Source organism: Salmo salar, chromosome ssa09 (genome assembly GCF_905237065.1).
Source record: "Salmo salar chromosome ssa09, Ssal_v3.1, whole genome shotgun sequence".
Lineage (NCBI taxonomy): Eukaryota > Metazoa > Chordata > Actinopteri > Salmoniformes > Salmonidae > Salmo > Salmo salar.
Genome location: NC_059450.1, coordinates 128965754 through 128990630, shown reverse-complemented (window position 1 = coordinate 128990630; position 24877 = coordinate 128965754). Strand labels below are relative to the sequence as shown.

Below are 24877 nucleotides of genomic sequence, written 5' to 3'. Positions count from 1 at the left end.
TATAACAACGTTAAAACAACAGTTGCAGAATGCAGGCATAAAGCCAACACTAACAGAGACAGTTGTATGTGAATGCGAGTGTGGGGGCATGTCTTTACAAGCATGCTCATGAACACATACGGTGGAATTATGTGGGCCACAGCTGTATGTGCCTAGTGCTATGACTCAGAGAGAGAGAGCGCGAGAGAGAGAGATGCTGTATGTGCCTAGTGCTATGACTCAGAGAGAGAGCGCGAGAGAGAGAGATGCTGTATGTGCCTAGTGCTATGACTCAGACAGAGAGAGAGATGCTGTATGTGCCTAGTGCTATGACTCAGACAGAGAGAGAGAGCGACAGATAGGGAGAGAGATGCTGTATGTGCTACTTACTGCCCTACAAAACACCCAGACCCACTGAGCTCACTGATACAATGACTATGGCCCCACCTCAGTCACTATGCCATCTAGTAGCTAGCTGCTTCTAGCCATTAACCCACCTCGATCTGCTTGCTATACTAGCTGTAGTTGCCATCGGTACGGCTGTTCTATACTGTCCTTGAAGACAGGCAAACACTCTGCAAGGCAATCTGTACTACTATCACAGTCTACACAGCAAGGATAGCTGCCCCTCGTCCCCATTCAAGAACAGAGAACACACAGCAACAGCTAGGGTGAGACTAGATAAAAACCGTGTACCTGATAAACAGGCCAACAACCACAGATGGACACTACAGACACATGACCAGACCCCAGAGAAAGCATGGCAGCACCTCTTCAGTGTCAGCCTGTATTGATCCACCCACTACTAAGTCCCTACCATCCTTAAACACAGAACGAGCCCTGCAGCGACAACAAGGCCGTCCATGCTACGCCAAGGGAAGAGGGGAGAAAGGGAGAGGGAGACAGGGTTACAATTAGCTTTTGTTTCATTCACACGTGACAAACATGACTCCCTCCCTTCCCCCTTCTTTCCTTAGAGGAGTAGTGGGGCCTCTGCGTGAAAGAAAGTAGAGCAGGACTGGGCCGTGTGTGTGTGTGTGTGTGTGTGTATAAACACCGCTCAGGCGGCGTGACATGCAATGCAGGTGCTGAGCACATGGCCCCGCAGAGAGGGGAGACCAAGAGGGAGGGAGAGTAACGGCAGGGGGGGGGGGCAGGCTGTACTCACTGTCTCACTTTTGCAGCACTGCCGAGACAGATTGCGCTAGGCTATCTGCGTGAGCAGCAGGCAGCCAACCACGTTACGGAAAAGCCACTCCTTCAGTGCACGGCGCTAGCTAATCAGGCTTGGGGACACTGGTCTTCTGACTAGCGTTTGTGGTGATTGGGGACACTGGTCTTCTGACTAGCGTTTGTGGTGATTGGGGACACTGGTCTTCTGACTAGCGTTTGTGGTGATTGGGGAGACTGGTCTTCTGACTAGCGTTTGTGGTGATTGGGGACACTGGTCTTCTGACTAGCGTTTGTGGTGATTGTCAATAACCGTAACCCTTTATCATCTTCTCACTGGGTCCCAAGTTGGAATAGAAAACAAAAAGTTGCATTTTACTGGAAATAGCCCCAAATAACTACTTTAGGATGTGTGTACGCAAGCGCTGTGCGTGTGTCTGTTAAACTGGGTGGTAAGTGGCCTAATTTGATAGTCCTTGCCATGTAATGGACAATATAGTCTTGATGTTCCAGACCTTGGTGCATTGTTTCCAGTCACTATGAGGAAGAGTTGCTAAGGACGAAAGGCCACTATCAAAATCCTTTCCAATCTTTCTGACTGGCACTGTGCTTTGCTAGAATGAGAGCACCGTGAACAATACAAAACAACGGTGTCCTCGACTCCTCAATTCTCAGCGGTTGGCAGAAGATGGAGTGGCCATTACCGGCTGTGTGGAACTGAACAGCAAACTCACTTTTCTAACATCCGTTATATGCAAGCTGTGACAGTGTGAGTCAAGGTTACTGAATACAGACAGGGCTGAAGGAAATAGCACAACAAGGTGTAATCTTGCTGCGACAGTCTGGATAAAGGAACAGTATGTTTCCTGAAAACTGAAGAGAGCAGATCAATTCTGTTGCTCTTGAAAAAGTGATGGTTCAAACCTGTCCAAGATACTGTTTCAACACTGCAATGGCAATAGTTCAAAAACAAATAACATTCCTTTATTCCAGCTTGGGACAAAGCTCACACCCTCACAGGGGGCCCTGACCCAAAAACACACCATCTGACCCTCCCAACGAGATGATAGGATCTGGGGCTGCTTTGAAAGGACGTGTCATTGAGAATCAGAACTGAACAACCCACAGTATTATATAGGCCTCTGTTGATGACATAAATCCTTAAACAAGGCCTGGAATCAAAGAAAATAAAACACTAACAATTCAAAACCTGTGATTTCCTCTCTCAATATAATTTTTTTTCCCCCAATCAAGACTGAATGAATTCGAAAATGTCAAATTTGTTCATTCAAAGAATTGGACTTGGAAAAGGAACTAAGTTAAAATCTTTGCCCGTGAAAAATAAACTCTAAAATCATGATCTACTCTTAAAACAGAGAAATGCTCATATTTGCAACATCAAGTACTTTGTATTATATTGATATGTTCTGTAGCTGACATGAGCAGCTTTCCCCACCACATTTCCCCTCCAACAGCACAGCTCTTCTTCTTCCCAAACAGGTTCCGTCAGAGTCGTTCTGTCGCCAATGAAATCTAATAGGCTGGGTAAAATGAGCCTGGTGTTTACGGCTGCCTGTGCATGTCCCCTCCCTCTCTTTCCCTCCCCACCTTCCACCCTCCCCTCCAGTTAACAGCTAGCTAAGTCTCCCTCCCGGGCAGTTCCAGGAGATAGATAGCTTTAGCACTGAGCTGTGGCTGGGGGGGGTGATGTTACAAAGCTCAGGCTAGCCATGTGCTCTCTGCTCATGTGGCCCTATGAGCAGAGTGAGGCAGGCTGGAGGGAAGGCTGAAAGAAGAGCGGGAGGAGTCCCAGTGCTGAGCACTCCAGGGTTTAAGAGTTCCAGCATGGTGTACACAGCCATTCTCACTCTCTCCCCAGCCATCTCTCACACACAGCCATTTTAACACGCATTAAATCAAACAGCAGCAGTTAGGTCAGAAACACGTTCCATGTTGGACAGCACAGACCACATCTTAGGAAGTCATAAAGTAGTAAACTCTAAATAACTAATACAGCCTAACAAAGGACAACTAACTACTGCAGGACAAAATGTCTTGAGAAAAACAGCTCAAACCGACAAGCATGGGAAATAAAGATCTGCTTGCAAGCAGGCAGCCTTATATGCAAGTTCCTGGTCGGTTTGGTCTCTGGCTACTCACTTCTATGAAAGGAGGAAGACATGAAACAAGGAAGTGTGACTTGACTTCTCAGCAGAGTGGCTGATGGCGAGAAGTAACCTCGCAGTGACAGTAACCTCAGTGGAAAACAAGAGAAGAGGCATGCTCTGATAAGAGACCCGGCCTGGAGATAACATGATCAGAGTTTGTATTCATAAAGAGTCTCAGAGTAGGAGTGCTGATCTAGTATCAGGTCGCTCCTGACCAAAATAATTTCATTCATTATGATCTAAAAGGCAAAACTGATCCTAGATCAGCACTCCTACCCAGGAGGCCATGTTGCTCAAACAAAGACGACAGAAAAATAAATAAAAAGTTTAACTAGGCAAGTCAGCTAAGAACAAATTCTTATTTACAATGATTGCCTACCAAAAAGGTCCTCCTGTGGGGACGGCAGCTGGGATAAAACATTTAAATATAGGGCCAAACACACATCACAAGAGAGACACCACAACACTACATAAAGACAGAGCTAAGACAACATAGCATGGCAGCAACACAACATAACAATAACATGGTAGCAACACAAAATATGGTACAAACATTATTGGGCACAGGCAACAGCACAAAGGGCAAGGTAGGGATATGCGTCAACAGCAACCTTGGGAAAATCCTCTGCATTATCATTAACAGCAGACTCATACATTTCCTCAGTGAAAACAATGTACTGAGCAAATGTCAAATTGGCTTTTTACCAAAGTACCGTACGACAGAACAGGTATTCACCCTGCACACCCTGATTGACAAACAAACAGACCAAAACAAAGGCAAAGTCTTCTCATGCTTTGTTGATTTAAAAAAAAAAGCCTTTGACTCAATTTGGCATGAGGGTCTGCTTTAAAAATTGATGGAAAGTGGTGTTGGGGGGGGACACATACGACATAAAATCCATGTACACAAACAACAAGTGTGCAGTTAAAATAGGCAAGAAACACACATTTCTTTCCACAGGGCCATGCAGCTTAAGCCACACCCGCTTCAACAAAAATATCAACGAATTGGTGAGGGCACTAGATGTCTGCAGCACCCGGCCTCACCCTACTAGAATCCGAAGTCAAATGTCTACTGTTTGTTGATGATCTGCTGCCTCTGTCACAAACCAAGGAGGTCCTACAGCAGCACCTAAAGTAACACAAAAGATGTTCTGCATAGATTCAGCCAGACCTGGGCCCTGACAGTAAATCTCAGTAAGACAAAAATAATGGTGTTCCAAAAAAGGTCCAGTCGCCAGGACCACGAATACAAATCCCATCTAGACACCGTTGCCCTAGAGCACAAAAAAAAAATGATACATACCTCAGCGTCACAGGTAACTTGCACAAAGCTGTGAACGAGCTGAGAGACAAGGCAAGAAGGGCATTCTAAGCCATCAAAAAGAACAACATTTGGCATACCAATTAGGATCCGGCTAAAAATACCTGAATCAGTTATAGAACCCATTGCCCTTTATCGTTGTGAAGTCCGGGGTCCGCTCACCAACAAAGATTTCACAAAATGGGACAAACACCAAATAAAGACTCTGCATGCAGAATTCTGCTAAAATATCCTGTGTACAATGTAAAACACCAAATAACGCATGCAGAGCAGAATTAGGCGGATACCCGCTAATTATCAAAATCCAGAAGAAAAAAAAAACATTTCTATAACCACCTAAAAGAAAGTGACCTGTTGCCACAAGAAAAGGGCAACCAATGAAGAACAAACACCATTGTAAACACAACCCATAGTTATTCATTTTCCCTTTTGTACTTTAACTATTTGCACATCGCTACAACACTGTGTGGAACTTCTGTGAGTAATGCAGCTAGCTGCAGCGACTGAAGGGCTGCCAGCATCTCTGTCCAAAGATGAATCAAATGAAAAGTAATCCTCTGTCCAAATCCTCTTATTCAACCTCTGGTCTGGTGCTCATTGGTCACATTAGCAGACTGCCCCACCCCTTGCCCCCATCCTAAAGTAACACAAAGGTGGAAGAGAGGGGATCAGGAGGGGGCATGTAGGGAGAGAGAGGCGCGTGCAGTCGGGAAACCCATGCCTGCCCTGCACCAGACTTTTAAAACACCCCTCCCATCATCTCTTCCCCCTCTCTACTCTTCTTCCCACCCCTCCCTTGCTCTCCCCTAACCCACCACTATTGGAGTGCAACCCATAACAATTAGGGAAGAGAATGGCGTGACTCAGTACGACTTCTACTAGTCAACTGTTACCAAGGAGAGAGGCCTGCTATAGTCTAGTGTGTGTGTGTGTGTGTGTGTGTGTGTGTGTGTGTGTGTGTGTGTACACTGAGCTTGTCTATCAGGAAATGCTGCTCAGTCTGAGCTCCATAGACAGTAGTACTGAGAAGGACAGTAAAGGGGAAGACCGGAGGATGTGGGGGTGTTACAGCAACATGAAGCAACTACACACATGTAGGCCTGTGTCGCATACTTATAACTTCAAAGGCTGGTGGGAGTTTACAACATACACTACAAGTAATTCAAGACATTTTTTTATACCAGTATTCAGTCCTGCAAAAGTGCATTATTTAAGATGGAAATAAATTAAAATGTACTTAATCTCTTCACTAAATAAGCTTATGTTAAATTCCAATAACTAAAAATGGAGGACCATGCTAGTGTAAATACATCAAGAGTGGAAAATATCTGTAGTTGTTTGTTTGTTTCCTGGCCAGTACGTGCTTTAAATACACCCTAAATCCAGCTTGGCTGTGGAGAGGGGTGGGGGTGCTGGGTCAGTCTGCTGGTCGAACATGCCACACTAACACGGCAGCTTTCCCTCATCACACAGAGAGGGAGGCAGGGGGAGGAGGGAGATTGGGTGACATGAGTTCTCTGTACACCCACACTGCCCTAGTTTCCCTCTCTCCTAGTCTCTCCTAGCCCCCTCCATGCACCTCCCAGGGAGGAAAACCCCACCGCAGCCACCAACATACAATATCAGATCCTCACCAGCACCAGAGGTAGAGGTGCACAGGAAAGTAGTGTGTGTGTGTATATTAAACAAGCACACACACAGCAAACATAGCAACAGGAACTCTATCACATCACTCCTGAGTTAAAGTAGCTTAGTCGAAGACCTTTGTACACCGATCATCTGCTTGCCCACAGCTTCGATATACTACCTGCCTGTATCACACACCATGACTCACTGAACAACTATTAATTACACTCATTCCTGTTTCAACCACAAAAAGCTTTTAATCACATGAGATTAGCTTTTATCAAGCTTTTTATTAAGATTATCTTTAATCAATCTTTCAAAAGGGTTTGTACAACTCTTTGTACATTTTCATTGGAGACTCTCTGTTCCGCCTATACCCAAAGGCAACAGCACATATCCAGACAGTTTAACTTTCTGCTAGAGACTAGAAACTTCCTTCCCTCCCCTGGACTAACCAGATCAGACCTAATGATGTTACCAACAACACCAAGGACCTTAGGATATACAAAGCAGCTCCAATATTAGCCTACTGGCACTAACACAAATAAGGATTGTTATCATCTTAGTTCAGTTGAAATTAATTGCCATTTACACCAATTTTGTAACAGACAGTTTGCCCACACAAGAAACTGCCTGTGGATGTGGTGGAATATACACCCTCACTTCACACTGAAGAAGCAACAGAAAAGTTCAGTGCTCAGACAGTTCCAGCAACACCAGACAGTAGACCAGGGGTGTACCAACAACATGGTGTACCTGTAAAACCCCTCTGAAAACAAATTAAATGACAAAACTAAATAAAAACAAACCAAAAATTCAAACCACTAGAAATTCTGCAAAAAAATGTAGTCACTGTTCACCAAGTATTCCCACAAATAAAAAAAGGAGACATGATCGTGTCTCAATGTAATCAAGGTATAAAATTATTGTTATTTTCAAATACAATCTCGTTTGGTCTTAGTCAATTTGCAGTGTACAAATTCTTATAATCATGTTCTGGTCTGCGGCTGACTTTTTATTTAAACTTTATTTAACTAGGCAAATCAGTTAAGAACAAATTCTTATTTACAATGACGGCCTAGGAACAGTGGGGTTAACTGCCTTGTTCAGGGGCAGAACAACAGATTTTTACCTTGTCAGCTCAGGGATTCAATCTAGCAACCTTCTGGTTACTAGTCCAATGCTCTAACCACTAGGCTACCTGCCGCCCCAAATCTAGTTGTCTACCCCTGCAGTACACGGTCTGTCAACAACACTTATATTAAATTATCCACAAGTATAAAACTCCAACTTTGTTACCGGAAAAAAAGCTTCTTCAAACAAAGCTTGACAGAAAACTGACCCTGCTCCCCTTGACAGGGAAACAATCAACATTGGAAACCTGGAAAATCCACAGTAAATTAAATTGTGAAAACAGTGAAAATCCACACTGAATTCTACAACTCAGTAGTAGTTTATCCTTTGCTCAGCCATGCAGTTCTTCTAGCTTGCTTACCTGTATATATCGGAGGGCGCTCCTCAGGACACTGAGGTTAGAGGTCTTCTTCTCGTCTGCATTGGGGATGTTTCTCTTCAGGGTGTCAAAGCACTCCTTCAGGTGAGCACGTCTGAGTGTAAGGGATGGAGGTAGAGAGAAGAGCCTTTTAGTTAGAGGAAGAGGCATGACGAGACGTGATTTCACATATTCAGATTCAAAAAATAATAATAAAATGCTGCAAACCAATTTACCATTTGGGACTTATAAATAATTCCTAGTAAGATAAGACACATTGAACAGGTTTCTGTTTCCTGGTAAAACATCTCTGATAAGGCAACAACTCCCCTGCTTAGTCCCGTTCTGGGCATTATAACTCTACTACTACAGTACATGGAAGTACTAGCAGAATATTCAAAGCCATTAACAAGTCCAAGATGTCAATTATCATCTGACAAATGCAATAGATTAGCCATAAGTAAATAAATGGGAGTACAATTTGTTCTTAGAACAAGACAGAGAAGCAAGCAACTCGGTTGAAAAAAAAGACGTGGGCAATAGTAGGTCTCCCGAGTGGCGCAGCGGTCTGAGGCACTGTATCTCAGTGCAAGAGGCATCACTACAGTCCCTGGTTCGAATCCAGGCTGTATCACATCCGGCCGTGGTTGGGAGTCCCATAGGGCGGAGCACAATTGGGCCAGCGTCGTGCGGGTTTGGCCAGGGTAGGCCATCATTGTAAATAAGAATGTTCTTAACTGACTTGCCTAGTTAAATAAAAATGTTCAATTATACATAAAAAAAAATATATATATATATATATATATATAAAAATGTTTTTAAAAGTGCACACCTAATCTCAACCTTAAACTGCCCTGTGCAAAGAGCTCAACCCTCTTTGTTTAATAAAGGCGACCATGGGAGAGAGATGCACCCACCTGTTTTTCTCAAGCTTGTTATGTACTTCTCTTGTCCCTGCCCTGTAAAAGCACAGATCGGAGCACATTATAAGATTGGGTGTCCAGAATGGGCAAGACGACGAGACTCACAGAACAAGAATCAACCAACAAATATAAAGTACTCCATCATCTGCTACTTTACTTCAACAATATACTGTATAATATGCACAGGGAGCTAATTGGATCTGATTATTGCACAATTGTCCAATCAGGACATACCCATTATGAAGTACATAAGCCAAGAATCATTTAGTCCAAGAATCCTTCAGTGCTGTGACTTTTCATGGTTCGTGATTCTTCCGATAGCGTTTGTGCCTTACCGCTCAACAAGTGACTGACGATCACAGGCACAGTTACAGACAAAGGAAAACTAAAATGCAAATGGAGGAAAAAATCCAAGTACAAACCATCTCTCCTATAAATAACTAAATGGCCACTTACCCTCCAGGCCTCTTCTTCCCGTCCAGGTCAGGGGGGCTGCCTCGCCCCCCAACAGGGCTGGTCTGGCCTCCACACGGAGTCTGGGGGGGCCCTGGCTGGGGGGCTGAGACGATGGAGCCAGGGTAGGGCTGCACCAGCTGGGGAGACTGCTGTTGTTGCTTCTGCAGCAGTTTATAGTTTCCAGATTGGGGGGAAACAATCTGTGGAAGGTGATGGTGGTGATGATGATTCTGCTTGTGGTTGCCAGATTGGGCCAAAGCCAAGTGGTGGGAGGGGTCTGTCTTCACCTGAGGAGAGAGAGCCAAAAGCACACCCTGTCCCTGGTGGCCCTGCCCTGGGGAGTGAGGGTCCCTCCTGGGGGAGGCCAGGTGGGGTGCTGCCCCAGCCTGGGGGGACAGGGAGGTGGAGGAGGGGGTTGGGACGGTGGGGGGCAGACCTGTGTGGTTGGAGGTCATCATGGGGATAGGGATGACAGTCATGGAGGGGGGCGGCAGCGGGGGAGGGACAAAGGCGGGGCAGCGCTCTGAGTAGGGGCAGGACTCTTCTGCTCGGGTCACATGGTTCATCTGGATGGGGGAGGAGTAGGTAGTGACATCATTGCGTTTGTGGTCAGATAGCTGTTCGAGGCGAAGCTTCTCCCGCAGCTCATTCTCCTCTGTGGGGAGAGAAAGACGGCATGGTTAGAGGACAGAGCATGCTAACAGTTAGAGCAGCAAGGTTAGGTACCAGCAGAAACATGTCACAACATTTCTAGCGTCCTCTGACTAATCTCCATCTAGTGAGTTTGACAGCCGGGTTCACTCCCAACGAACGCTACAAATCAATAAACAAAAAAGAGGGGAGGGAGGAAAACTAGAATAGCTGGAAGGAAGCATTCAGCCAGCCATTCACCTAGCTAGCAGTGTTCACAGCTTACATTGCCGTTGTACGGTCTGAATTGAAATAGGATGCCAGACACTGACATACGTTCATACCAGACCTGTAGCATAGACCTCATCCTGCCTCCTGGAACTCTGCCAGCTTATAAGAGCCGGATAATGCAGCCGCAATGCCTTGCCTGCCAGAACAGTGAAACTAGTTACAAGAATTGACATTATATTAAACAGAGCTCGTCTTTGAGTGAATCCTATAGTGCACTATATAGAGAATAGGTGCCATTTCCGAGGCAGCCAAAGTCCTCATTACGGTGCGCTTCTTGGTGTTGGCTGGTTGCCTGGCTAGATGTTAAAAGAATAAACAGCATTGAGTTTGTCGAGTTGATTCACACAGGTCTGTAGTATGACAGGAGGACTGACTGACAGTGTGTGTGAGGTAAAATCTGTGCTGCGCTCAGTGTGAGACATTTTATTTTTGAAGAGTGGGGTATAGTCCAAGGTCAGTGTGTCCAAGTAAAAGCAGGTTTTATGCCTCTCGCCCCGTCTCATTCATACTGACATAGTTCCAATGTAGAAAGGGATATATTCTGTTGGGATATTACGAGCTTCTGTATTTCCCCAAATGCATCTCCTTACTGGAGACCCATATGCAACGACTCTAGTATGTGTAGGCCTACATACTGTAATGAAGAGTTTGTGAAACTTTGAGCTGAAGCAGAATTGTTTTTCTGGGAAAATTCCTTCTGTGATATCTCCACATCTACTGAGAGCCCAGAGAGAAAGACTTGTCTGTTAGAACAGTTCAGTACTGATGCTCTTAACATTAGGGCCACATGCTGTCCTTGAGAATGAGCTCACATTGCGTATTCCTTGTTCTTTCAACACAATGTTGTCTCAGAGTGGGGGAGAAAAGACGACAACCTGGACAAGCCAGGGAGACAAAGGAAAAGAGGGGGTTGAATCCCTGAGTTCTACCAACGACCTCACCTATCTTCATCCAATCAGATTGGAGAATCACCACCCCCAACAGCACGTGTTTCAATGTGTAGATACTAGGGGGAAAGGGGGGGGGGGTTGTCCAGTTGCTATGGTAACAGTAGTGTTAGAACCCGTCAGACACAAGAGCTTTTACAGCCATCCTTTACGTTGATAAGGGGTGGAGCAGAGCCGTGCCAAGTCTGGCCATTACAGCACGTTAGCTACACAACGTTGCCTTCTTCCCTTAGACCACCATATCCAATTAGGTTGTTCTGAGAACTTCTCAGAAGCGTGGGAGATAGAGGTCATACAATGGATTGGGCCCAAGCTGTGGTAATTTACCTGATTATCGGGAGGGTATAGCTGACTAGTCAAAGATATTGACAAAAGCGAAAGTCTCAAAGTATAGCATAACAGTGTGTGTGTCGTTCACAATAGCGCTCTCTGCCTGCACATCTTCCAAAAGAGGCCATGGCCATAACATACATGGAACATGATTTCACAGTGAACACAGGCATTGGACATATTTTCTTCATAGCCAGGAACAAGCAACAGCTCTGCTCTCCCCAGCACAGCAGAGGCCTGGAGGCCAGATCATCAGCAACACTGAAAGCCACCTCAGTCTTAAGAGTCTCAAATAAATAGCAGATCATAGCCGCGGGAAGTAATTTGGGGGTGCTGCGATATTGTTCTTCGAGTGTGGGTGGGGGTTGCCCACATGCTCCAGACGGCTATCAGGCCGCTAATACAGGACTATTAAAGGCCCACTGCACTACTTTTGTGAGAAAAAAAAAATATATATATTTTTGATTCCCCCCTTATTAACCTAACATGAACTAGGCCGATTTAAGTTAGTAAAAATAAAATGTCCAAGACCAGGGTTGTATTAGTGCACACCCTAGCACTGTCATCAGTGTAAACACCATCATTAGTTTTTAACCACCACCTCAGGCCTATCCATTAGCGACAAATTGCAGTCAGAGTTCAAAGTTCAGGAGGTCCGAGAAGTGCTCTCCTCCCACAAGAACAACCCATAAAACCCCAGGAGGACTAGATTGGTTCGGACAAACCCCAGAAGGATTGGTTCGGACAAACCCCAGAAGGATTGGTTCGGACAAACCCCAGAAGGATTGGTTCGGACAAACCCCAGAAGGATTGGTTCGGACAAACCCCAGAAGGATTGGTTCGGACAAACCCCAGAAGGATTGGTTCGGACAAACCCCAGAAGGATTGGTTCAACCTTGCCCAGTCACACACCCAGAGTAGGATTCAAAAGGTCAAACTGAGTACATCAAATACAAAGCCAGCACTGTCTAATTCCGCTCTACAAGTACATGAGAAGAATGGTCCTTCACAAACCCATTCCAGAGATCAACCCCTGCCCAGAGCCAGGAATAAGTCCTCCTCTACATGCATCTGAGAAGGAAGGTCCTTTAAAAACCCATTACATACTTAAACCTCCTTTTAAGTGCAGAGAACAGAGTGTTGTGAGCTTGTCATTTGTTGGACAGGTAGTGTTGAGGTGTCGAACCGCCAAAATCAATAGTATTGGTCGCTTACACATATTTTGCAGATGTTATCGCGGGTGTAGTGAAATGCTTATGTTCCTAGCTCCAACAGTGCAGTAATACACAAATATAAGAACAGGCAAAAAAAAAATATTTTACCTTTATTTAACTAGGCAAGTCAGTTAAGAACAAATTCTAAAATGTGAGAGAATGACGCCCACTCCTTGGTTTCCGGTAGAATTCGGAGGCACAGTTGAGGATAGCCTAGTTCTCATGCAATTTATAAACATCATTTTGTAAATCAACTTGAGAGTCAAGTCTGGTTTAAGTTTGTCAACTGCATTAGTTTGTCAATTAAAACATTTTCCAATAACCTTATTTTCTTCAGCAAATTGGTTGACTCGAGACACCATGAGCTCTTATATAATAACACACACTTTCAAATGACAGGAAAAACAAGATTCAGTGAGAGGAGTTACTTCGTTAATGTTTGCTTGACTTACTAAATATCTAGTGAAATTTTGAATCGCTTTTAGCTCTATAGCCTTGATAGAATGGAGCTAAAAACATGTGTAGTTCTACTTATATAACCACAGCACATAGCAGGAGTGTACAGTCGAGCGGGAGAAACACTGCCCTACTTTCTTCCACACTGACCTAGCAGCAGCACTAGAGAGAAGAGAACAGGGAGGGAGGGGGCCTCGGAGTGTAGGAGTGCCGAGCATGCACGTGGTGAAAGGGCCGGCCCCCGTTGCAGATACTGGGCAGATCAACTTGAACACGTCACCAGCAACACGCTAAAAAAATACGTGATTAGCTCGCGAGCCGAAGGTTCCTTTACTAGGAATGCTCCGTTTAGCCTACATTTCAGTTTAAAAAGTGCCATGTACGAAATCACAAAATGTAAAGTTGTATTCATACAATTATTTTAGCAGTTCAAAAGACTGATCGCCACAGAAACCAAGAGGGAAACCTGAAATCTGTCATATGATCCCCTGCTATGTCAGGTCAAATTATGCAAAACGGATTTAGCACTCCCGTCGCCACCGCCCTTTCCTGCGAGTTGTTTTCTCGAATGTAAAATAATGAATGAAGGTTACTATTCAACTTTAAAAGCGGTCACCAAATGTTAAGGTTTTGCCGAGATATCATAGTTGGGAACAGTGTTGCAATAAACACGATCGTTTCAAGACTTGATAGGCGTTTCGATCGTACGTCTAATGCAGTAAAATTCACATGGCTACATTGTCTCCTGTCACACACATCCAAATTATACATTTGTAGTCAACTTCTTAGAACAAGGAGCTACTGAAATAGGTTACCATTTCAAATCACACCTCAAATTTCTCAAGCCATTTAACTCTGTAAAGCCAACTATATAGTTGAGACAAGGAAGTCTAATCACAACCCCCCAACGCAAACAAAGGCAATACAATCAACTGTGCACGTAATTTAATTATAAAGCAAAATCATTTATTACGTTAAGTCAATTTACATTGAGAGAGGTAAAATGCATGCAGAGATTCTTCTCACAGTAGAAAGAAGTTAGACATTTGACACATCTAAATAACGAATTCGTTTGATCCTTTAAAACTTTGAAAGCCTCTAGAAAACCTATAATTGATTGCAACCTTTACATACCACGTGCTTTCTGTTGTTGCTGGGCTTGCAATTCCAAAAACTTTGCTGCTTCTAAAAGCGTCTCGATGCTCATTTCTTCTCCGTATTGGAAACAAAACGTTACAAGTAAAAATGTTTAGCAAATGTTACAGGGTATGCACTTTATTTTTCAGTGTAAGGATCCAGTCTTTCAATCAGCAAAACTGAAGAAAAAGGTAATCGGAGACCCCTCGTAGAAACTCTTCCACATACGTAGAGGAGTTGCAACAAGATGGCGCTGAGAGTAGTAGGTAACAAATCAGGGCCAAAAGCATACCATTTATGACCGCCCACACATGTATTCCCTCCCATACACGGCAATGACAAAGAAAACAAGAAATGGAGTCTTGGAATGGACTGACCTGCTGCTATTTCTTATGAAAGAAACGAAGCATGAAAATTAAACAAATTGTGCAAGTCGTTCCTCAGTTGAATTTAAACAACTCAGTATGTTGACTCCAAAAGTTGTTTCAACATTGAATTTCATAGAATATATAGTTTGTTAATAATAACACTATCAATCATTCCTAATCCACGATTTATCTGTATCCGTTCACGGCAAGACATATCATTTCCCAATAGCCAATCACCAGGGAGAACAACAAGGTATGGCGCTTGAACACATGGGCGAAGTGCAGTAGCCATCATTCGAATATTATGATTGGTCTCCAGGTCTGTGGCCTCAGCAACCAGCGATCAATTTCCGCCATACATTTATTAGTCATCACAGTTGTGTCTGTTTAAACTAATGTTAAGGGAAACGTGTAATTTATTGATTGTGTTGCAACCATTTGCAGTGGTTAACCGTCATGTACCATTAGTCATACAAAGGGTGTGGTGGAATTGTCAATTCACAAACAACGTGGTTCAGGGCGGGGCGGCTTTAAACGAGAGCAATTCGAACGTTTGTTATATAAAGAGACAGTATACCTTTCCCGCCACATGGCCGAGCCTCGACGACCTTGGGCTAACTGTCTGGATGTTCGGCGAGGAGTCCATTTTCTCAGTTTAACTCTATGGGCAGTAATGTTCTTTTGCTTTGTCAGCGTACCCCTTGAACTTAGATAATTAACAAGTATTATGCTTTCTTGTGTTTTTTACTGGCGTGATAGCTATTTAACTGTTTTCAAGACCAAAGTTATAAATTCAACCAAAAAGTGACACAACCTCGACCAACCATTGTGTGTCAAATATAGAGACACAAGCCTCTTGTAATCAGCACATTGCTGTTCTATTTATCACACTGACACAGCAATACAAGCAGGAAGTCAATATTGCGGCTTTAAAAAAGGCCACAATGTGATAGTGACAGTCACATATATTGTCACCTTTTACAGATGCAGAATTGAGACCATCCTGTTGGGCTGTATCACTGCCTGGTACGGCAACTGCACCGCCCACAACCGCAGGGCTCTCCAAAGGCTGGTGCGGTCTGCACGACCCATCACCAGGTTAAACTACCTGCCCTCCACGACGCCTATAGCACCCGATGTCACAGGAAGGCCAAAAAGATACTCAATGACAATGACCACCCGAGCCACTGCCCGTTCACGCCGCTATCATCCAGAACGCGAGGTCAGTACAGGTGCATCAAAGCTGGGACCGAGAAGCTGTTTTTCAGTCTCTCAAGGCCATCAGACTGTCAAATAGCCATCACTAGCACAGAGGCTGCTACCTACATACAGACTTGAAATCATTGGCCACTAATGTTTACATATCTTGTTACTCATCTCATATGTATATACTGTATTCTATACAGAAATTGCTCATCCATATATTCTTATAAACGTGGTGGTTCGAGCCCTGAATGCTGATTAGCTGACAGCCATGGTATATCAGACTGTATACCACTGAGTTGACAATTTATTTTTACTGCCCTAATTACATTGGTAACCAGTTTATAATAGCAATAAGGCACCTCGGGTTTGTGATAGCTGTGGTATATTGGCCATATAAGGGCTGTGTCCAGGCACTCCGCGTTGCGCCTAAGAACAGCCCTTAGCCATGGTATATTGGCCATATACCACACCCCTCGGACCTTATTGCTTAATTATTCCATCCCTTTACTTAGATTTGTGTGTATTAGGTATTTGTTTTGAAATGGTTAGATATTGCTGCACTGTCAGAACTAGAAACAAGTATTTCGCTACACTCGCAATAACAGCTGCTAAACACGTGTGTTTAAAAATAACATTTGATATTGTATATACACTCACTGTCTTTACAGATGTACCATTGAGCGCATCCTGACTGGCTGTATCCCTCTGGTATGGCAACTGCACCGGAAGTCCCTACAAAGAGTGGTGCGGACAGCCCAGCGCATCACTGGGTGTGAGCTCCCAGCCATCCAGGACATGCATGCCAGGCGATGCCTGAAAAAGGCCAGAAAAATGGCCAAAGACTCCAGCCACGCGAGACATGGACTGTTCTCCCTGCTCACGTCCGACAGGCGGTACCGGTGCATCAAGGCTCAGACAAACAGACTCCTATCTGTTAACTTGCTAACTACTGCGCTCCCTCAGGCTATCCACACGGACTATGCCCATCCACAGGTCTCTACTCACTGACACCACCTCTGCGTCTATAATGATTAGATTTATTACTACCATAACACTGCTGTTCATTGATTATATATTATTACCAGCACTGCATTGTTGGGAAAGAGCTCAAGGTAAGAATTTCACAGTACTGTTTTACACCAGTTGTATCCTGTGCACGTGGCAAATACACTTTGGGTCCACTGCTGGGCCACTTTTTCTGGTATTCACCACTAAATCTCTGCTTAGGAAGTGTGTCTGTTCATGTGACAATTGTCTACGGACAATTCCAATGTACAGGCACTCTAGGCACAGGAAAGACTGAGGAAAGATTGGACATCCTGCGTTACTAGGAGGTATTGTTTCAGCCAAAGTGTGTGTGTGTACAAAGACCATTCATTACTAGCTGAATAACTCAATAGCCGTCTAATTTGGCTGGCATCACTTCCTAATTGTGATACTACAATAGGCCACTTATAAAAAGGTGAAGAGAGTGTCTCCCCAGAATGTGTTGAAAAGCTGTATTTCATCAACAGGAGGAAACAAGTGGATTAGCTGCAGTTTATGGAAACGGCATCCTCAACAAATTTAATGTCTCTGGTATAAACCACCTGTGTGTAAAACACTAACTGAACATGGAAATAGACAAATTACATGTTACTAAAACACATTTCTAAATGTAATTTATCAAACTTGAATTAACTAAAATAGTCACTGCTCATTATAACCTTGACAAGGAGACTAGGTGAAACTAATGAACCAGCAAAGTACATTTTACACTACCCGCTACAAACTGGTCACAAATAGAACAATACAGGACAACTGGTAAGTTATGTTCAGTTATGTTCCCGTCTACCATTTTCTGCTTAATGAACATGACCCAGTACTACAGGTTAACTATGTTCCATTATGTCCCCAGTGGATTGGCCACCACTCTAAACAGAGTGTTCTTCAGGTAGGTACACAGTTGGTTCATCAGATCCTTGTTTTGGCCTTCCACCCAGTGGATCTCCACGGCAACATCCTGCTCCTCAGCCTTCACGTTCACCAAGCACTTAAACAGGAAGTGTTGCACAGCGCCAGGGCTCTGTGGCTGCATCACTTCCTGTCCAGTGGCATTGACTTCCTGTGTTTCAGTAGGTACTTCCTCTGGTGTGATTATGGCTTCCTGTTTCTGTGTTGTGGTGGGTAGTGCTGTCTGTGCCAGTGTGGTATTAGGTGTTATAGAGGTAGGAGAAGACTCCATGATGACATCCTCCTCTGTCCCACTGTCCTTGACTGGGACACAGCTGGTTTCCTCCTCCTGGCTTTCGACTTCCTGTCCGCTGGCCCCCTGAGAGTTGGCTCGGTTGGTCCCTAACTGTGGAACACTGCCTGGCCCTTGTGCTGCCGTGGGAGTGTGTGAATCTGAGTGTGAGCTGTCCGGAATTTGTGTAGAGGAGTGGTGCTGGGCTGTGACTGAGGAAGGGGTGGTGGAAATACCACTGGGAGGCGCTCTGGGCAGCTCTCTGAGGTGTCGGCCCTGGTCTCTGCGTCTCTGTCTCCCATGGATCCAGTTGTTCTCCACAACAGTCAGGAACAGACTCTGCTCCTTCCTCCCACATGGGACACGCTTGTACAGCACCTGTAGAACATAGATGACAGTTGCTGTGTATTTTGTCTAGAATCTAGGATTTGTATACCTCTGTTGGAAAAACTGGGTTAGGGTGTATGTTTGCAGTAAGGTATGTCAATGAATGAGGTGTGTACATGTAAATGCTTAAGGAGTAGTCGGTGTGTGTGGTGCGGTATGTATTCCTTACAGTATGTGTGCGCATGTTCCTTACAGTACGAGTGTGTGTGTGTGTGTTGCGGAGTGTTCTTGTAATTGCTGTATGTGTCAGTTTCTTTTGCATAGAAAAGTATTGGGCATATTATATGTGCATTCAGAATGTATTCAGACCGACTTTTTCCACTTTGTTACGTTAGCCTTATTCAAAAATGGATTATAAAAAATAAATATTTCGCAATACCCCATAATGACACAGCAAGAATAGGCTAAGAATGTTCAGCAAATTTTATTAAAAATAAAAAACTGAAATCACATTTACATAAGTATTCAGACCCTTTACTCGGTGCTTTGTTGAAGCACCTTTGGCAACGATTACAGCCTCGAGTCTTGGGTATGACGCTACAAGCTTGGCAAACCTGTATTTGGGGAGTTTCTCCCATTCTTCTCTGCAGATCCTCAAGCTCTGTCAGGTTCGATGGAGCGTCGCTGCACAGCTATTTTCAGGTCTGCTCCCCAGCTATTTTCAGGTCTCTCCAGAGATGTTCGATCAGTTTCAATCCGGGCTCTGGCTGGGCCACTCAGACATTCAGAGACTTGTCCTGAAGCCACTCCTGCATTGTCTTGGCAGTGTGCTTCAGGTCATTATGTTGGAAGGTGAACCTTCACCCCAGTCTGAGGTCCTGAGCGTTCTGGAGCAGGTTTTCATCAAGGATCTCTACTTTGCTCCGTGCATCTTCGCCTTGATCCTGACTAGTCGCCCAGTCCCTGCCGCTGAAAAACATCCCCATAGCATGATGCTTCACCGTAGGGATGGTGCCAAGTTTCCTCCAGACTAGGCATTCAGGCCAGAGAGTTCAATCTTGGTTTCCTCAGACCAGAATTTTGTTTCTCATGGTCTGAGTTTTTTTTAGGTGACTTTTGGGAAACTCCAAGAGGTCATTCATGTGCCTTTTTACTGAGGAGTGGCTTCCGTCTGGCCACTCTACCATAAAGGCCTGATTGGTGGAGTGCTGCAGAGATGAGTGTCCTTCTGGAAGATTCTCCCATCTCCACAGAGGAACTCTGTAGCTCTGTCAAAGTGACCATCGGGTTCTTGGTCACTTCCCTAACCAAGGCCCTTCTCCCCCGATTGTTCAGTTTGTCCAGGCAGCCAGCTCTAGGAAGAGTCTCGGTTCCAAACTTTTTCCATTTAAGAATGATGGGACCTTCAATGCTGCAGACATTTTTTGGTACCCTTCCCCAGATCTGCCTCAATACAATCCTGTCTCGGAGATCTACGGACAATTCCTTCGACCTCTGGGCTTGGTTTTTGCTCTGACATGCACTGTCAACTGTGGGACCTTTATTTAGACAGGTGTGCCTTTCCAAATCATGTCAAACCAGTTGTGTTTACCACAGGTGGACTCCAATCAAGTTGTAGAAACATCAAGGATTATCAATGGAAACAGGATGTACCAGAGATCAATTTCAAGTCTCACAGCAAAGGGTCTGAATACTTATGTAAATAAGTACAAGTTATTTTTTTTAAATTTGCAAACATTTCAGAACCTGTTATTGCTTTGTCATTATTGGGTGTTGTGTGTAGATTGAGGAAAACATTTAATCCATTTTAGAATAAGGCTGTTAAAGTAACAATGTGGAAAAAGTCAAGGGGTCTGAATACTTTCCGGTGTGTAGATTTATTTCGGGATGGAAAATCATTTGTAAATATATAAACACCTGAAACCAGAGAAAGTATGTAGAAAAGATAATGGACCTATATTTTTTGTATAATATCAACATTGAAAACTAACAATAACCAAAAGAAGAGGTAGACTGTCTGGGAGAATCTATAATTCAAATAATGATGCATTCAGGAGTATTTTGGGCTCACATTGATTTCCTTATGTTAGAGCATAACAACTAGTGCTCAATTTCATACATTTGTTTTTTTAAACAACAAATTGACCAATGTCTGTTCAATTATTTGAATTCCATTTTTTTTGTCATATGAGCATATTGCACACTTTCCACTGAGATAAATCAGATCATGGCCGAACTGTGTGATGTAGGGAGTTGTAGTTTCCAGCAGGCCAATATTCTATATAGTTTAGTGCAGAAAACTTAATTAACTACAATGACCATAATCCATTGCATGTCTACTTGTGCAGTCTGTTTCTTTTACGGCTGCTACATTAGGTTAGTGTGGGGCAGACACAGCGAGAGAGAAGAACGCGCGATCATGAGGAATAGAGGGCAGTTGCTTCACAAGGTATCGCTACCGGAAAATATATCTAAGTGACTGATAGTTCAGGAGTCATAAAAGTATGCCTGATTTACGTCTGAAGTACTGCTAAAATAGTAATTTTGAAATATTGAATAAAGTAATCAAATAAAACAATTATAATACAAAGCCTATAGAAACTCTACACCAACCTTAACTAACCAATTGTAAAAAAAAAAGTGTGATATTGAAATAGATTTAATAGCAATTTGTCATTGAGTATTTTGTGTAGATCAAAGTGGAAAAAAAGTTGTTGCGTAAGTATTCACCCCCTTTGTTTAGGAAAGCCTAAATTCGTTCAGAAGTAAAAACGTGGCTTAACAAATCATAAGTTATATGGACTCGCACTCTGAAATAATAGTTGTTGACTTTTTTTAATGACTACCCCTTCCTGTCCCCCATACATACATCTGTAAGGTCTCTGTCAAGTACTGCATTTCAAGCATCGACTGAACTACAAAAGACCAGGGAGCTTTTCGAAAACCTCATAGGCCAGTGATTGAATATCACTAAGCATGATCATGTTAATAATTAGGCTGTGGATGATGTATTAAACCACCCATACACAAAAGATAGTTGTCCTTCTGAACTGAGCTGCAGGACAGGAAGGAAACTGCTCAGGGATGTCACCATGAGCCCATTGGTCATTTTAAAACGGCTACAGAGTTCAATGGCTGTGATGGGAGAAAACGGAGGATGGATCAACATTGTAGTGACTCCACAATAATGAGCTAAATGACAGCGTGAACATACAGTATTGTGTACAAAAGACACTAAAGTTATACTGCAAAAAAAAAAAACACAGCAAAGCAATACACTTTTAGGCCTAAATTCAAAGCCTTATGTTTGGGGAAAATTCAACAACATAAATGAGTATTATCAAATGGAAACCGTACTGACCTCAAAAAGCCGGAATCGCTCAGCACTAAACTCAGCATAAGCCATGGCAAAATGCGTAGAATTACAGGATATTTGTTTTAAAACGGCAAAATGTTCTCTCAGCTCCATGGCAAAGTGTAGATTTGAGGAAATTAGCTTTAAAAACAGCAAACTTTGCTCTCCCCTGCCAAGGTGTGTGCCTTTAATATGTTCTTGCCCGCAGGCCTGCAACAAATTCAGCTGCGCCGACGGCCCGGCCACTCCCACCACCTAAGCCCCCTTTTGATCCAGAAAAAACCCTGTATGTGTTTACCTTCAGGTCACTGAGTGTCTTCTCCAGCCAGGCAGTGATGGTCTCTACAGGCCTGGGGTTGGAGGGACAGCCTATCGAGGAGGCCTGGGACTGCAGCTCCTTCACTGTGGGCTGAAGCAGCATGAAGGTCAGTGGCTTACGAGACTTCTCCAGCTTCCTCTTCTTACTGGGTGGAGACTGAGAGGAGGGAGATGGAGAGAGAAATAAAATATCAAATTTACAGATTGTGGGGTTTACGGAAAGAGGTAATTAAAAACTTCTGGTGAAGATGTAGTCATACTTCAATGTAGGTAAAACATTTATATGGAAAAAGTGAATCCATCTTAAACCTGCCCAGATAAAAAGGGTGATTCATGATGACAGTGTGGAAGACTGCTGGTAAATGCACAATATACAGTGCATTCGGGAAGTAGTCAAACCCATTGACTTTTTCTATATTTTGTTGCCTTATCCTAAAATGGATTTAATATAACAATTTCCTCAGCAATCTACACACAATACCCCATAATGACAAAGTGAAAACAGGTTTGTGGACATTTTTGCATATTTATTTAAAACAAAAAACATATACCTTATTTACAGAGCATTGATGGTCCCCAAGAACACAGTGGCCTTTAACATTCTTAAATGGAAGACATTTGGAACCCCCAGAACTCTTCCTAGAGCTGATCACCCGCCAAACTCAGCAATCGGGGGAGAAGGGCCTTGGTCAGGGAGGTGACCAAGAACCCGATTGTCCCTCTGACAGAGCTCCAGAGTTCATCTGTGGAGATGGGAGAACCTTCATGAAGGACAACCATCTCTGCAGCACTCCACCAATCAGGCCTTTATGGTAGAGTGGCCAGACAGAAGCCACTCAGTAAATGGCACGACAGCCCGTTTGGAGTTTGCCAAAAGGCACCTAAAGGACTCTCAGACCATGGAAAACAAGATTCTCTGGTCTGATGAAACCAAGATTGAACTCCTTGGCTGAATGCCAAGCGTCACATCTGGAGGAAACCTGGCACCATCCCTACGGTGAAGCATGGTGCTGGCAACAACATGCTGTGGGGATGTTTTTCAGTGGCAGGGACTGGGTGACTAGTCAGGATCGAGGGAAAGATGAACAGAGCAAAATACAGAGAAATCCTTGATGAAAACCTGCTCCAGAGCGCTCAGGACGTCAGACTGGGGCGAAGGTTCACCTTCCAACAGGACAACGACCCTAAGCACACAGCCAAGACAAAGCAGGAGTGGCTTCGGCACAAGTCTCTGAATGTCCTTGAGTGGCCCAGCCAGAGCCCAGACTTGAACCCGATCGAACATCTCTGGAGACCTGAAAATAGCTGTGCAGCGACGCTCCCCATCCAACCTGACAGAGCTTGAGAGGATCTGAAGAGAAGAATGGGAGAAACTACCCAAATACAGGTGTGGCAAGCGTGTAGCGTCATACCCAAGAACACTCCAGGTTGTAATCGCTACCAAAGGTGCTTCAACAAAGTGCTGAGTAAAGGGTCTGAATACTCGTATGTGATTTCAGTTTTATTTTGATACATTCCCCAAAATTCAGAAAGGTTTTTGCTTTGTCATTATGGGTTATTGTATGTAGATTGATGGGGGGAAAATATTTAATCAATTTTAAAATAAGGCTGTAATGTAACAAAATGTGGAAAAAGTACTTTCCAAATGCACTGTAAATACTTAAACATACACAGGCAGGGTTGGGGAGTAACGGATTTAATCAGTCACATTATGGGATTACCAAAAACCGGTAACTGTCATCCGTTACCAGCAAAAATATTGTAATCAGATTAGATACTTTTGAAAAACTAGATGATTACTTTTAAATTCAGAAAGGTTTGAAAAAAATACACAAGTAGTACTCTACACACCCTCAGAGAAACTGAAACAAAAGAATGCACAAACACACACAAGCTTAAACATTGACGACGTTGAGTGAACAATCATTTCTAAAGTGAAGTCTCACTTCAAATGTTATTTGTCACATGCACTGAATACAACAGGTGTAGACCTTATAGTGAAATGCGTCCTTACAAGCCCTTAACCAACAATGCAGTTAAGAAAATACCCCAAAAATAATGAAAGAGCAGCAGTAAATAACAATAGCGGGGCTATATACAGGGGCTACCGGTACAGAGTCAATGTGCGGGGGCACCGGTAATATGTACGTAGAGTTATTAAAGTGACTATGCATAGATAAGAGATAGCAGCAGCGTAAAAGAGCGGGTCGGCAATGCAAATAGTCTGGGTAACCATTTGATTAGATGGTCAGGAGTCTTATGGCTTGGAGGTAGAAGCTGTTTAGAAGCCTCTTGGACCTAGACTTGGCGCTCTGGTACCGCTTGCCGTGCGGTAGCAAAGAGAACAGTCTTTGACTAGGCTGACCGGAGTCTGACAATTTTTAGGGCCTTCCTCTGACACCGCCTGGTATAGAGGTCTTGGATGGCAGGAAGCTTGGCCCCAGTGATGTACTAGGCCGTACGAACTACCCTCTAGTGCCTTGCGGTCGGAGGCCGAGCAGTTGCCAAAGCAGGCAGTGATGCAACCCGTCAGGATGCTCTCGATGGTGCAGCTGTAGAACCTTTTGAGGATCTGAGACCCCATGCCAAATCTTTTCAGTCTCCTGAGGGGGAATAGGTTTTGTCGTGCCCTCTTCATGACTGTCATGGTGTGCTTGGAACATGTTAGTTTGCTGGTGATGTGGACGCCAAGGAACTTGAAGCTCTCAACCTGCTCCACTACTTTCCTAGTCACCATGGAAATCCCTCTGGACAGCTGGGGAATGATGGATGAAGATGTAGTGAGGAGGAGAGAAACAGATGAGGGAAGAAAGCGAGGAGGAGAAGAGCGGACAGAGAAGAGGAAGCAAAATACTTTTGCTCACTCATTCCGTGACAATGAGTGAATGAAAGAGAATGTCAGTGAGTGTGTGAAAGAGGGATTGATGGAGAGCGAG

General features: G+C 44.0%; 2 protein-coding genes across 5 annotated transcripts in view; both read right to left on the bottom strand.

Annotated features, from left to right (window-relative positions):
* mnta (MAX network transcriptional repressor a) overlaps window positions 1-16655 on the bottom strand; it is a 29690-nt gene extending 13035 nt beyond the window's left edge. The window contains exons 1-4 of one of the 3 annotated variants that reach the window (XM_045724548.1): window positions 16375-16655; window positions 9139-9793; window positions 8677-8718; window positions 7763-7874 (exon numbers count right to left, since the gene is read on the bottom strand). In XM_045724548.1, the coding sequence (XP_045580504.1) occupies window positions 7763-7874; window positions 8677-8718; window positions 9139-9704 (720 nt within the window). In that variant the 5' untranslated portion in view covers window positions 9705-9793; window positions 16375-16655. Of the gene's footprint in view, window positions 1-7762; window positions 7875-8676; window positions 8719-9138; window positions 9794-14140; window positions 15716-16374 lie in introns of those variants that run through there. The other 2 variants (XM_014214390.2, XM_014214391.2) reach the window with 2 other exon arrangements.
* Window positions 16656-17242: 587 nt separating this feature from the next.
* Window positions 17243-24877, bottom strand: part of mettl16 (methyltransferase 16, N6-methyladenosine) — a 31080-nt gene continuing 23445 nt past the window's right edge. Inside the window, exons 9-10 of one of the 2 annotated variants that reach the window (XM_014214212.2) lie at window positions 21922-22098; window positions 17243-18319 (exon numbers count right to left, since the gene is read on the bottom strand). In XM_014214212.2, the coding sequence (XP_014069687.1) occupies window positions 17603-18319; window positions 21922-22098 (894 nt within the window). In that variant the 3' untranslated portion in view covers window positions 17243-17602. 2 annotated transcript variants of the gene reach the window in all.